The 12,578-nt window shown below is 35.5% G+C and overlaps 1 protein-coding gene across 1 annotated transcript in view; it reads right to left on the reverse strand.

Moving 5' to 3' along the window:
* SEMA3D (semaphorin 3D) overlaps window positions 1-11,422 on the reverse strand; it is a 162,066-nt gene extending 150,644 nt beyond the window's left edge. The window contains exon 1 of the mRNA XM_004381477.2: window positions 11,242-11,422. Within this exon, the coding sequence (XP_004381534.1) occupies window positions 11,242-11,392 (151 nt within the window). The 5' untranslated portion in view covers window positions 11,393-11,422. The remainder of the gene's footprint in view (window positions 1-11,241) is intronic.
* Window positions 11,423-12,578: the final 1,156 nt, after the last annotated feature.

Genomic DNA, 12,578 nt, shown 5'->3' on the forward strand with positions numbered 1-12,578 from the left:
AGTACTCCACATAGAGTATTAAAGATATTTTAATTAAATAACAGGCTTGGGTATAGTCAAGCCGTAGTGCATACAGTATTGAACTGAAAAGCTGAAACATGGATCTGGTCAACAGTTTTTTCATTATTTACTTATGTAACCCCAGGGTTATTATTTACTCTTTCTGGGGTTTTGTTTCCAAATCCTTGACTATCAATCTTCTAAATACACACAGTGCTTAAAATCTGTATCGCTATATCCCACTGAACATACATCTCCTTGAACGTGTTTTTGTATCTGTTTAATGTCTCTTCCCATCTAGACAATAGTATTAATGAACAAGATGATAGCTTATTATGCAAACTAAGCCCCATTAATTAGTATAGGTCCTAAAAATAGCCTGTTTTTAAGGAAATAAAGAATCTCATCAATATGGTATAGATTATCCCACATATCTCCAGTATTGTCAATTATTCCTCTCCTAGATTATTCCAATTAGCATATAAATATACTGTTATTTCTCCCATAGAAGACAAGTCTCTTGATCTCACTTCCTCTCCAGCTACTTCCCCATGTCCCTATTGCAGGAAAACTCCTTGAAAGAATTATCTATAGTCACTGTGTCTAGTCCCTCAGCTCATGGTTTCATGAACCCACCCCAAATGAGCTTTGGCTACCACCTCTCAAAGACACTGCCCTTACTAAGGTCAACAATGACCCCTTAGTTGCTAAATCCAATGGATAATACTCAGTCCTCATCTCTCATGACTTATTAGCTGAGTTTGACACTGATAATCATCCCTTTCTCTTTAAAGTACTTTCTTCACTTGACTTTCGGTATACAACAATTCATGATTTTCCTCCTACATGTCTGAGCTTTTCTTATCAGTTCCTTTTGTTGATCATTCAACCTTTCTCAGATTTCCTGATTTGAGAGTATCCCAAAACTCAATCCTATGAATTCTTTTCCTTCTTCTCATGAGCTCATAGAGTCTTGTGGCTTTAAAAATTTCTATACTCTAACTGCCAGATTTCTATCTCCAACTGACATCTCCCATGAACTCTGCATTCAATACTCAAATGCCTTGTTGAAATCTCATCTGGATATTTAATAGGCTTCTCAAACAAAACATGTCTAAAAAGTTCAAGTCTTGATCTTCCCTCAAAACCTACTTATTCTCACAGTCTTCTCCATTTCAATTAATAGTAACTTCATCCTTTCCCAGAAAAAACATGGAGTCATATTTGACTTCTCTATTTCTCACTTCATAACCAATCCATCAGCAAATCCTATTGGCTCGACCTTCGTATCCTCTTCTCCTACCTCCATTGCTACCACTCTGGCTGATGGATCATCATTTATCACCTGGATTATTACAATAATTTCATAATTTGACACCCTATTTCCCTGCTCACTCTCTTTCAGTGTATTTTCAATACAGAAACCAGAGTGATCCTACTACAATAAAAGTCAGATTATGTTAATCATGTGCCCAAAATTCTCCAGTGGATTCCCATAAATACTCAGACTAAAAGTCAATCTACAAGGAAAAGATCTAATCCCTTCCCTCCTGTTAACTCTCTGATACAATGAGTCTTCTTTTCTTGCTCACTCTGTTTTAGCCATACTGTCTTTCTTTAGGATCTATAAACATGAGAGGCAACTTCTTACCTCAGGGCCTTTGCATGTGATATTCTTTCTGCCACAAATATTCCTCTCTCAAGTATCTGTATGACTTGCTACAGTAATCCCTTTAAGTATTTGTGAAAACATGGCTCTTCTCTGACTACCATATTTTACTACCCCACCCCACTACTCTCCAGCTTCCTTTCCTGATACATTTTCACTATAGTACTTATCATCTTCTATAGGCAGGGATTTTTGTCTCTTCTGTTTGCTGATATATCCCGCAGTCACCCGAACAAAGCATGGCATATAGTAGGCATTCAGAAACTATTGTTATTAACTGCTTACAGTTGAATATCACATAAGTGATAGAATTATCCTTGAACTCTTCAATACTAAACATAAGCAAGCCCAACTTCAATAGCCTCAGTTTAAAGAAAATATGCTTGGGAAACAATGTGAGTCCTTTCAAGTATGGCACAACCAACAAAATTAAACCATCCATGACCTGCTTTATAGAAAACATACCATATTGGAAGAATTACTATAAAATTGATACAGTTTATTCACTAGATACATAGGGGGAGTGAAAGCAGGCCATCTTCTTTTCCCATTGATTTGACAACAAACATGCCCACTTTAGATGCTAACTACTATTGGGAGTTATTGCAAATAGCATGCCATCAAAGAAGCAATGGAAAAAGCTTGTACTGTTTTCGTATCTTGATATTTGTGTTCCTGAATATGTAATGCTTCCCTCAATGGCACAAGAGGTGGGAATAGCAGAAGTCTTACAAAACTGAAGTTTGATATAGTAACAAGTATGATACCTGGACCGAATCATTCTCTTGTTTTATATCCTTTGTAGTAGTACTAACCACTACTTGAAATGACAGTTATTTGTTTATCTGCTGGTTTTCTGCCTCCCTATCTGGAAAATAAGTTCAAAGGGGACAGTGAGTTTTCTCTGGCTTAAGACAGTGCCTGGCACATACCGGCTGCTCAGTACATATTTGTAAAAAGGGTGAACATATGGGAACTCCTGGGTGAGTTATTTTCCTTTTTCTTGTCTTCTGTGTGAGGGTTCAGTATTGACTAACTGTACTTTGTAGGTTTACTGTGATTCTTTGAGATGGCAAGAGTTTTGCCAGGTACAGAAAAATGTATAAGATTGAAAGAAAACATATATATCTGCTTTGCCAACATTAGCCCTTCAAACATAAGTTAATACTATACAGTAAAGGAAAATAAGGCCAGGGAGGTTGTGTTTTCATATATATATGAAAGAAACTATAGCTCATTTTAAGGGATAAATCTTTGCATACTGGTATACTTTTTCTTTTCCTTTTCCAAAGTTTGTGTTCATTTACCCTTTAGCTATGTTACTTACCTCATCCTTTGGAGTTTTCCAAACAAAAACATTATAGAGATAAATGATTTTCTGGGTATAAATATCCCTAGTCCATATGAGATCTTTTATTATTATTATGAATAGAAAATGTTTATTATGAGATTGAAGTAGGTCAGCTTTCAGAAGTTATAAACTGCAGTATAAATTCCAGAAGTGACTGTGAGAAGCCCAGTTTGTAGGGCACAATATATTAAATAATCTTTTAACACAAAATTCAGAAATGTAGAACATCCTGGCCTCCAAGATTCTTTATTTGTTACTCAAGAAACAGCTTTGGTATCCATAAATATGCAAGAATTGAAAACATGCAACTGAAGGAAAATCTCTTTACACAACAATAGAACCAAACAAGCTCCTGTAGATTCAGACGTTCAAAGCTAAATCTTTATCAAAGAGCATTCTTTGGATAAACTGGTTAGTATATTTCTGTTGGCCTTTAAGAAATCCCTCAACATTATCTTGCAGCTATTTCAAGTAGCTAACTCTACTGACCCTAACTGCCTTAGAAAGCACGGCTCATGGAAAGCAAGGAAAGTAAAACTGATTGTGTGCCCCTAAGAATATTCTTTAAAATAAAATTAATTTGTCAGATTGGGTGATTTTTTAACCTCACATTCTACCAATGTTTTAGTGCCCAAACAGGAACTTTTATACTCCGCTATTACTATTTAAGTGTCAAGTGGTAGAAGCTTATCTCAATTCATTAGTCAAAATCATAAAAGAAAAATAGAAAATGCCAAGCAATCATTACGATTCATATATTAGAAGTATGAATGTGATCTACAAGCAAATTTTTCTCACCATAACTTCAAATTAACAATAATATCTGTCATTTTTTAAATTATTTTTAATTCAGAATAAATAAATAAATAACAGTTGCCATCAAGTCAATTTTGACTCAGACCCCAAGCATATTAGGGTAGAACTGTACTCCTCAGGGTTTTCAGTGGCTGATTTTTCAGAAGTAGAGTGCCGGGCCTTTTGTCTGAGGTGACTCTGGGTGGACTCCATCCCCTAACCTTTCGGTTAGCAGCCAAATATTTAACCATTTGTACCACCCAGGGACCACAATTCAGAAATAGGCCGCCTTGTTGCTGTTAGGTTGTTAGGAGCCATCAAGTCGGTTCTGACCCATAGCAGCCTTATGTACAACAGAATGAAATACTACCCAGTCCTGCGTCATCCTCACAAATATTACTGTTTGAGCCCACTGTTGCAGCCACTTCATCAGTCCATCTATTGAGGGTCTTCCTCTTTTTTGCTGACCCTCTACTTTACCAAGTATGATGTCCTTTTCCAGGGACTGGTCCCTTCTGACAATATGTCCAAAGTACACGCAACGAAGTCTCACCATTCTTTCTTGCAAGGAGCATTCTGTCTGTACTTCTTCCAAGGCAGATTTGTTCATTCTTTTGGTGGTTCATGATATATTCAATATTCTTCACCAACACCATATTTCAAAGGCATCAGTTCTTCTCTCATTATCCAGCTTTCACATGCATATGAGGCAATTGAAAATACCAGGGCTTGGGTCAGGCGCACCTTAGTCCTTAAAGTGACATCTTTGCTTTTTAACAATTTAAAGAGATCTTTTGCAGCAGATTTGTCCAATGCAATGCATCGTTTGATTTCTTGACTCCCGCTTCCATGGACGTTAATTGCAGATTCAAGTAAAATGAAACCCTTGATAACTTCAATCTTTTCTCCATCTATCATGATGTGGCTTACTGGTCCAGTTGGGAGATTTTCGTTTTCTTTATGTTGAGGTGTCAGCCATACTGAAGGCTGTAGTCTTTGATCTACATCATAAGTGCTTCAAGTCCTCTTCACTTTCAGCAAGCAAAGTTGTGTCATCTGCATATCACAAGTTGTTAATGAGTCTTCCTCCAATCCTGATGTCCTGTTCGTCTTCATATAGTCCAGCTTCTTGGATTATTTGCTCAGCATACAGACTGAATAAGTATAGTGAGAGGATACAACCCTGACACACACCTTTCCTGATTTTAAACCACGCAGTGTCCCCTTGTTTTGTTCAAATGACTGCCTCTTGTCTATGTACAGGTTCCTCATGAGTACAATTAAGTGTTCTGGAATTCCCATTCTTCACAATGTTAACCATAACTTGTTATGATCCACACAGTCAAATGCCTTTCCACAGTCAATAAAACACAGGTAAACATCTTTCTGTTATCCTCTGCTTTCAGCCATGATCCATCTGACATTAGCAATGATATCCCTCATTCCATGTCGTCTCCTGAATCCAGCTTGAATTTCTGCAGTTCCCTGTCCATGTACCATTTTTGACAGAAGTCCAAGCTGCACTGAAGGCATTGGCAAATAACAAAGCTCCATGATTTGATGGAATACCGATTGAGATGTTTCAACAAACGAATGCAATGCTGGAAGTGCTCACACATCTATACTAAGAAATTTGAAAGACAGCTTCCTGGACAACAGACTGGAAGAAATCCATATTTGTGCCCATTCCAAAGAAAGGTGACCCAAGAGAATGTGGAAATTATTGAAAAATTTCACACGTAAGTAAAATCATACACAAGTAAAATTTTGTTGAAGATAATTCGAAAACTACTGCAGCAGTACATCGACAGGCCACCTTTAAAAAGTGTTAGCTAAGAATTTTAACTACTTTCCTTCTAAACTGCTAGATATAAAAGAGGCAGATATTGAAACTGTTGAAATTCTTGGTAATTCATGGGATGTAGAATTCATGGTTCTAAACAACTAGCAATTCCCAGAGGACCCCACTGTTTTGTGGTTGGATTGAATAGTGTTCACAGCTGGTAAATATTGTGTAATAATTCTCATAGCAAAGGTGAGTAATCTGTTACTAGTATACAAGCTGGAAATGAATGGCTAATAAAAGCCATGTGGTGGTAGTAGGGATGTGTGTGTGTGTGTGTGTGTGTGTGTGTGTGCGTGTGTGTGTGTATAGGGGAGATGTATTGAAGGCAGACAGGAAGGAGATTTCTATAATTCCTACCCTGCACTCAATCTCTACCACTGGTTACCAGTCTTTGAAGTGTAGATAAGCTGAAACACCTGATAAGATACATAATATTTGGAAATTATACTGAATATAAGAAGCATCAAAGAGTAGACTTTATTGCATTTAATCCGACACTTATACCAGTTCCTCTTTTATATAAGCCCTAGGTGCTAGGAGGAGTGAGAATGTATCCAGAGTTAAATAAAACAAGATTCATAAACCTGATAGCGTTTATTCCAGGCCAAAAAACATACATTCATATAAGCTGCTTTTCTTAAATTAATCATTACCTTATCACATTTGAGTAAATGTTTTAGAATCACTTTTCTATGAAATTTTGATTATAAAGAAATTATCACAGTGACAACCTACTTTTTTTTTGCAAGTTTAGCGAAGGGCATAAAATCCGATAAAAGACTGTAGGTCTCCTTTGGCCATCCAGTGATCTTATACAATGCATGTGCTCTTCTTCAATGCCATTTAATTTTGACAATTGGAAATCATAAAATCATTTTTAGTTAAACATGAGCATGATGCTTCCCTAAACTTTAAAGTTCACTCTGTAGGTAAAAGCCTCAATGAAGAACTAATTTTATCTACAGTTAGAAAGACGGGGTTAGGAGCCCAGGTTCTAGGCTGCCAGGGGCTGAGGCAGGAACTCAGTCACGCATCCTTGGCAAATTGCTCAAACTCTCAGTGCTTTAGTATCCTCGTATATGAAGAAGGGATGACAATTCCAACCTCATGGACTGGTGCTGAGGATGAAATGAGATAATTCACCCTTAGTCTTAGACCAACACTTAACTCATAATGAATCCTCAGAGCATAATAACTACCATTGGAGTTTATTCGCAAATGTGAGTTTTTGCACTGTCCATACTTACTTACCAGTGCAATGATTCTGTGATATTCACAGAAACACCAGGTAGAATTTCCTTTTTTTTTTTCTTTCTTTAGTGCTTTTATTTTAAAATTTTCCATATTCTTTTTTTTAAATCATTTTTTAAAATGTTGGTTTTCTTTTTTAAGGTAAATTTTAGATACAGGCAACTGTGCATATTTTATATGTGTAATTTGATGAGTTATGACAAATCTATACACGTGGGTATCTTACACCCTTATAAGGATAGGGGAACAGTCCTACAAGCATGATGATCAAAGATCATGAGTACGGCACAGGACCAGGCAGTGTTTCGTTCTGTTGTACATAGGGTCACTATGAGTCGGAATCAACTCCATGGCACCTAACAACAACAATCCTACAAAGGTAACAACTGTTCTGATTTTTTTTTAAATCAGATTACTTGTGTCTTTTCTAGAACTTCAGATTAATAATGTAATTTTCTAATGTGTTTATGCAATTTTACACTTCCACCAACAATCTTTGCAAGGTCGTGCTACTCCATACACTTGCCAATATTTGATATTATGAGTTTTTTTTTAATTTTAGCTATTTCAGTGGATGTATAAGCGTATTTCACTGTGATCAATTTGATGACTAATAACTGATAACTAATGATGTCTTATCATTTTTCTCATTTGCTTGTTGGCCATTTGTATGTCTTCCTTTGAGAAGTGTCTGTTCATGTATGTTGCCCATTTATAAATTTGGTTGTTTATCTTATTATTGAGTAGTGAGAGCTTTATAAATATATTCTTCATTCAAGTCTTCTGTCAGATGTATTTTGTGAAAATTTTGTGGCTTGCCTATTTCCTTTGTTAATAGTGTCTTTTGATGAGCTGATCTTTTTTTTAATTTTGCTTGTCTAATAACTTTTAAAAATTTTATGGCTATTGTTTTCAGTGTCCTTAAGAAATCTTTGCTTACTTCCAGGTTGCAAAGATATTCTCCCATGTTTTCTTCCAGATGCTTTATAATTTTAGCTTTTACTTTTAGGTCTACAATTCATCTTGAATTTTTTTTTGTGTATGGTGGGGGATAGGGATTGAGGTTCATTTTTTTTCTTTATGAATGTCAAGTTGTTCCAACATCATTTCTTTTCTCCACTAATTTACATAGATGTCTTTTATAAAACTAAAAAGACTGTATAGAAGCTAGCTGTGGCAGACTTTATTTTACAAAGATGTCTACTACAATATGTCCTATGCCACAAGCTCTCCCTATGTGTGACTTTGACACTACTCTCAAGACGTTAACTGTATGCCCTCTCCCCTTGAAACTGAGTGAGCCTTTATGACTTTCCAGCCAATAAAGTATGCTGGAAATAATGTTCTATGACTTTGGAAGCCAGGTCAGAAAGGCAATATAGCTTCCACCTTGCTTGCTAGAACACTTACATTTGAGGCACTGAGCTGGTTTTAAGGAAGCCCCGACTTCCTTACCCATGTGGAAAGATCACTTAGAGAGACCCTGAGACTACATGGGAGCCCTGGTGGCTCAGTGGTTAAGAGCTGGGTTGCTAATCAAAAGTTCTGCAGTTTGAATTCACCAGCTGCTCCTTGGAAACCCTATGGGGAAGTTCTACTCTGTCCTACAGGGTCGCTATGAGTCAGAATCAACTTGACAGTGACAGGTTTTTTTGAGACTATGTGAGACAGAGAAACCAGCTAGCCAGTGCTCAAGATCTTTATTGCTCCAGCTGTAGCCATCATCCGTCTATACCTACATTAGACAGAACAAGCCAGAAACACCCAGCTGAGCCCTCCCCGAATTCCTGACCCACAGAAACTGTGAGAAATAATAAAATGATTGTTGTTCTTTTAAGGCATCAAGTTTTAAAACTATTTATTATGCAGCAGGAGTCCTGGTGGTGCAGTGGTTAAGACCTATGGCAAGCTACGGCTGCTAACCAAAAGGTATGCAGTTGGAATCTACCAGTCGCTCTTTGGAAGCTCTATGGAGCAGTTCTACTCTGTCCTATAGGGTCCCTGTGAGTCAGAATCGACTCAATGGCAATGGGTTTGTTTGTTTGCTTGTTTTTGTTTTATTACGCAGCAATAAATAACTATATTATATTTTGATCCTAGGAGTGTATCACTGCCAAAAAAAATCTAAAAAGTGTGACTTTGAAGACCCTCTCTTTAAACAATAGCACTTCTAATAATCTTAAAGGTATTGTCTCACAGTAGTCACAAAGAAAGACCAGGAACAGATGAGATTATCTCAAAGAGCTTTGTAGATAAGGCTTTTGGGCTAACAAAGTTGACTATAAATTGATACCTAAGAAACCCACAAGGGTTCTTCAGATTGTATAATTCCTTTTCTTCTATCTATAGGTTCACTGAAACTTTCTCCGCAGTCTCTAACCTGTTGATAAAGCCAGCCAGTAAATATTTAATTTCAGATATTATACTTTTCATTTCTAGAATTTCCATTTTGCTTTTTTATTATAGTTTTTACTTCTCTTCTGAGACTGTATATACATTTTGATAATATTTTCCTTTAAGTTCTTGAACATATTTATGACAGCTTCTTTATCTTCTTTATTCCTTATCTGCTAACTTAACATCTAAATAATCTCAAGATTGTTTTCTATTAACTATATGTTTTCTTTATTATTGTCACATTTTCCTGTTTTCTTGCATGTCCAGTAATTTTTCATTGGATATTGTGGATGCTTCATTATTAAGAAACTTGTTTTTGTTTTCCTTCCTTTAGAAAGGGTCAAAATTTGTTCTGGGAAATATTTAATTTACTAGCAGGTCAGCCTTGATCCTTTTGAGGTTTATTTTTAAGTCTATTAGGGTAGGACTAAGTATCCTGTGGGGATAGAGTGGACCTACTCTTGAAGGGTGACCTTTGTGGGTGTCAACTGAGTGTCCAAGGTCTTTGAAGAGTGAAGTCTTTTCATTCTGGCTCTTCAGAACCCTTATATTTCACAGTACTCTTTGACCTCCAGTATCTCTGCTCAGCTCACAAGTCTCCTGTTTGTACCAAGTCTTGGTGGTTTCCTTCTCTTAGGTATCACATTCCTGGTACCTGTTGCCTAAAGGCTGAAAATAGTTTTGTCCAGTTTTACAGTTGTTTAGGGCAAAAAGTATAGTCCAGTACTAGTTCTTCTGACATGGAATAGATACATTGACTTTGCTTTTTTATTTGTAGCCTATACTTTGCCATAGGTATTAATGTTCACTTGAAACCAAGAATAATTTGGAGAAATGATGCAAAATTGGATCAATTCATGATAAGAACAGGATTATACTCAAATTCAGCTTTCAATTCTTGTTTAGATACAATATTGATCTATTACATTCCACAATGAGATCAATGTTCCTAGATAAAATTTTATCCTTAATTGCTAATACACTTCTATAAAAGATTTCTACACATATAAGAATTTACAGATTGAAAGATCATTCAAGTTCCCTCAAATCTTTACCACTTGAGATATAAATTCCAAACAAATACCAGCATATGAAAGTTTAATGAGTATAATGTGCTAATTCTACGTACATTTGCCATCAAATTAGCTTTTATTATTGATACTTAATTTGACCTGAAAATAAGTTGTCTTCAAGATCAAAAAATAGTAAAGCTGCCAGCACAATTTTTACCTGCCAAGTTTAGAGTGAAGAAGTCTGATTCTCCCTACATTCCTTTCATTACTTAAGGTATTAGTGAAGTCAAGGGTACATCATAGAAAAGAAAAACAAAAAGAAAAAAATCTCTGAGCATTAAGTTTGGCAAAAAAAAAAAAAAGTATATGAGATGCAAATTGCATTTACTAAATAGTTTTTTTAAAAAATCTCTTTATATTTTAAGCCTTTACATTCTTTTTTTTTTAAAATAATAAAGCATGTACGTACTTGAGACTTTAGAGGTATCCTTGTGTGTTCAAAATTGTTTAAAGATAACGTAGTATGATTAAAATAAATCCTCTCTAGGGATGAAATAATTAGTAGCAGCTATGTGGAATTAGTTAACATTTTCCTATTTTTACTGGCTTATTTGTTTTAATATAAAACTTATTACAACTTGCAGACTGAATTTCCTAATGACGTTAATCAGTAGTTGACCATTATAAATACGGAGCTGAAAAGCGTACATAAACAGTTTTGGTATCTGTTTTCCATCACAAATATAATAAATAATTGGACTTTGTATTCTATAGTAATATTTTTTATTAACAAATGCCAACACTGTAAACACTTCACTGAAGTCAACATGCATTTCTAAATAAAAGAAGTACAGCAGATAAAAAAAGACATTTAGAAATCTTAATAAACAATCTGAAAAATATTTACATATTTATTTACCTTTGTAGGTTAGCTTGAGTCGTGGAATATTTTGCTTAGAAGTTCCAGTAACTGGAAGAAACAGCACTGCCATGCTTAACATCATCAAGACATGAAAAAGGTGAAAATCATGGCTACTAGACTTTAGGTCTTTTTCTTTCTTGGCATTCATGATGAAAACAATGTTCTCTTTCAGTGTTAATTCAATCTAAAAAATAAGAAAAGAGCTATTAACATAGTAGTTTGTGAATTTCCTAGGTTTACTAAATTGTAATTTCTGGAATATATGTAGACTTTTAAAAATAATTTCTCCTCCTCTAGTTTTGCTCTTACAAAACTACTGAAGGCAAAATGACTCAGAACTGAGTAAAAAAACTTGAGACTGGATATACCCAGGTATAGAAATGTGTGCACCACTAAAAATTTAACTATTAATGTTAATTAACATTGATTTAATTATTAAAGTTGTTCGTTTAATGAAAGTTATCAACCTTTTCTGTAACGTATCAGAATGAATTATTTGGTCAGCTAAGAACACTGGTTAGAAGCCTACTCTTTCCCAATATCACCACCAAGGAAAAGATCCCCAAACAAAGACAATCAGAAGTTGTTACTCTGAGGGAGTTCCTCTTTTGTTTCTGACTTAATAGACATAAAAATAAGTCTACAAAAAATTGGAGTCATTGGACATGATCCGGTCAGAGCCACCAGCAGAGATATGAGGCCTAGAACAATACACGTCTTACCTGCAACCTATAGTATTCCACACAAGGTACTGCTGAATAGAACAAACCATAAAAATAAGTGTTTACAAGAAGGAAAGAGGTGACTATAAACTCAGTTGCCATAAATAAGCTGCCTTGGTTAAGACGTGGAGTAATTAAAAAGTCACATACTTCAAAACTAATCTTAATAATTACAAATAATATTTACTGAACTTTTATTCTGGCCAACGCAGGTCAAGCGCAGCCACCACCCTTCTGTCAGTGGAAGCTTTCGTGTTGCTATGATGCTGAACAGGTTTCAGTGGAGCTTCCAAATTAAGACAGATTAGGAAGAAAAGATCTAATGATCTACTTCTGAAAAAAAAACAGCCAATGAAAGTCCTGCGGATCAAAATGGTCTGATCCCTTTGTGCATGGGGATGACTTGAAAGCAGATAATAACAAAAATATGTACCAGATATTTTTTAAGTGCTTTACATAGATTAAACCATTTAATTCTAATGAAAACTGTAAGGGGTAGGTAATTATTTATCCCCATATCCCATATGAGGAAACTGAGGTACAGAATTAAATAGTTTACCCAAGGTCACACAGCTAATAAGGGATGGATCAAATCAGATTTGGTCTGGACTT

This window comes from Trichechus manatus, unplaced genomic scaffold, assembly GCF_000243295.1.
Source record: "Trichechus manatus latirostris isolate Lorelei unplaced genomic scaffold, TriManLat1.0 scaffold00085, whole genome shotgun sequence".
In the NCBI taxonomy this organism is placed as follows: Eukaryota; Metazoa; Chordata; class Mammalia; order Sirenia; family Trichechidae; genus Trichechus; species Trichechus manatus.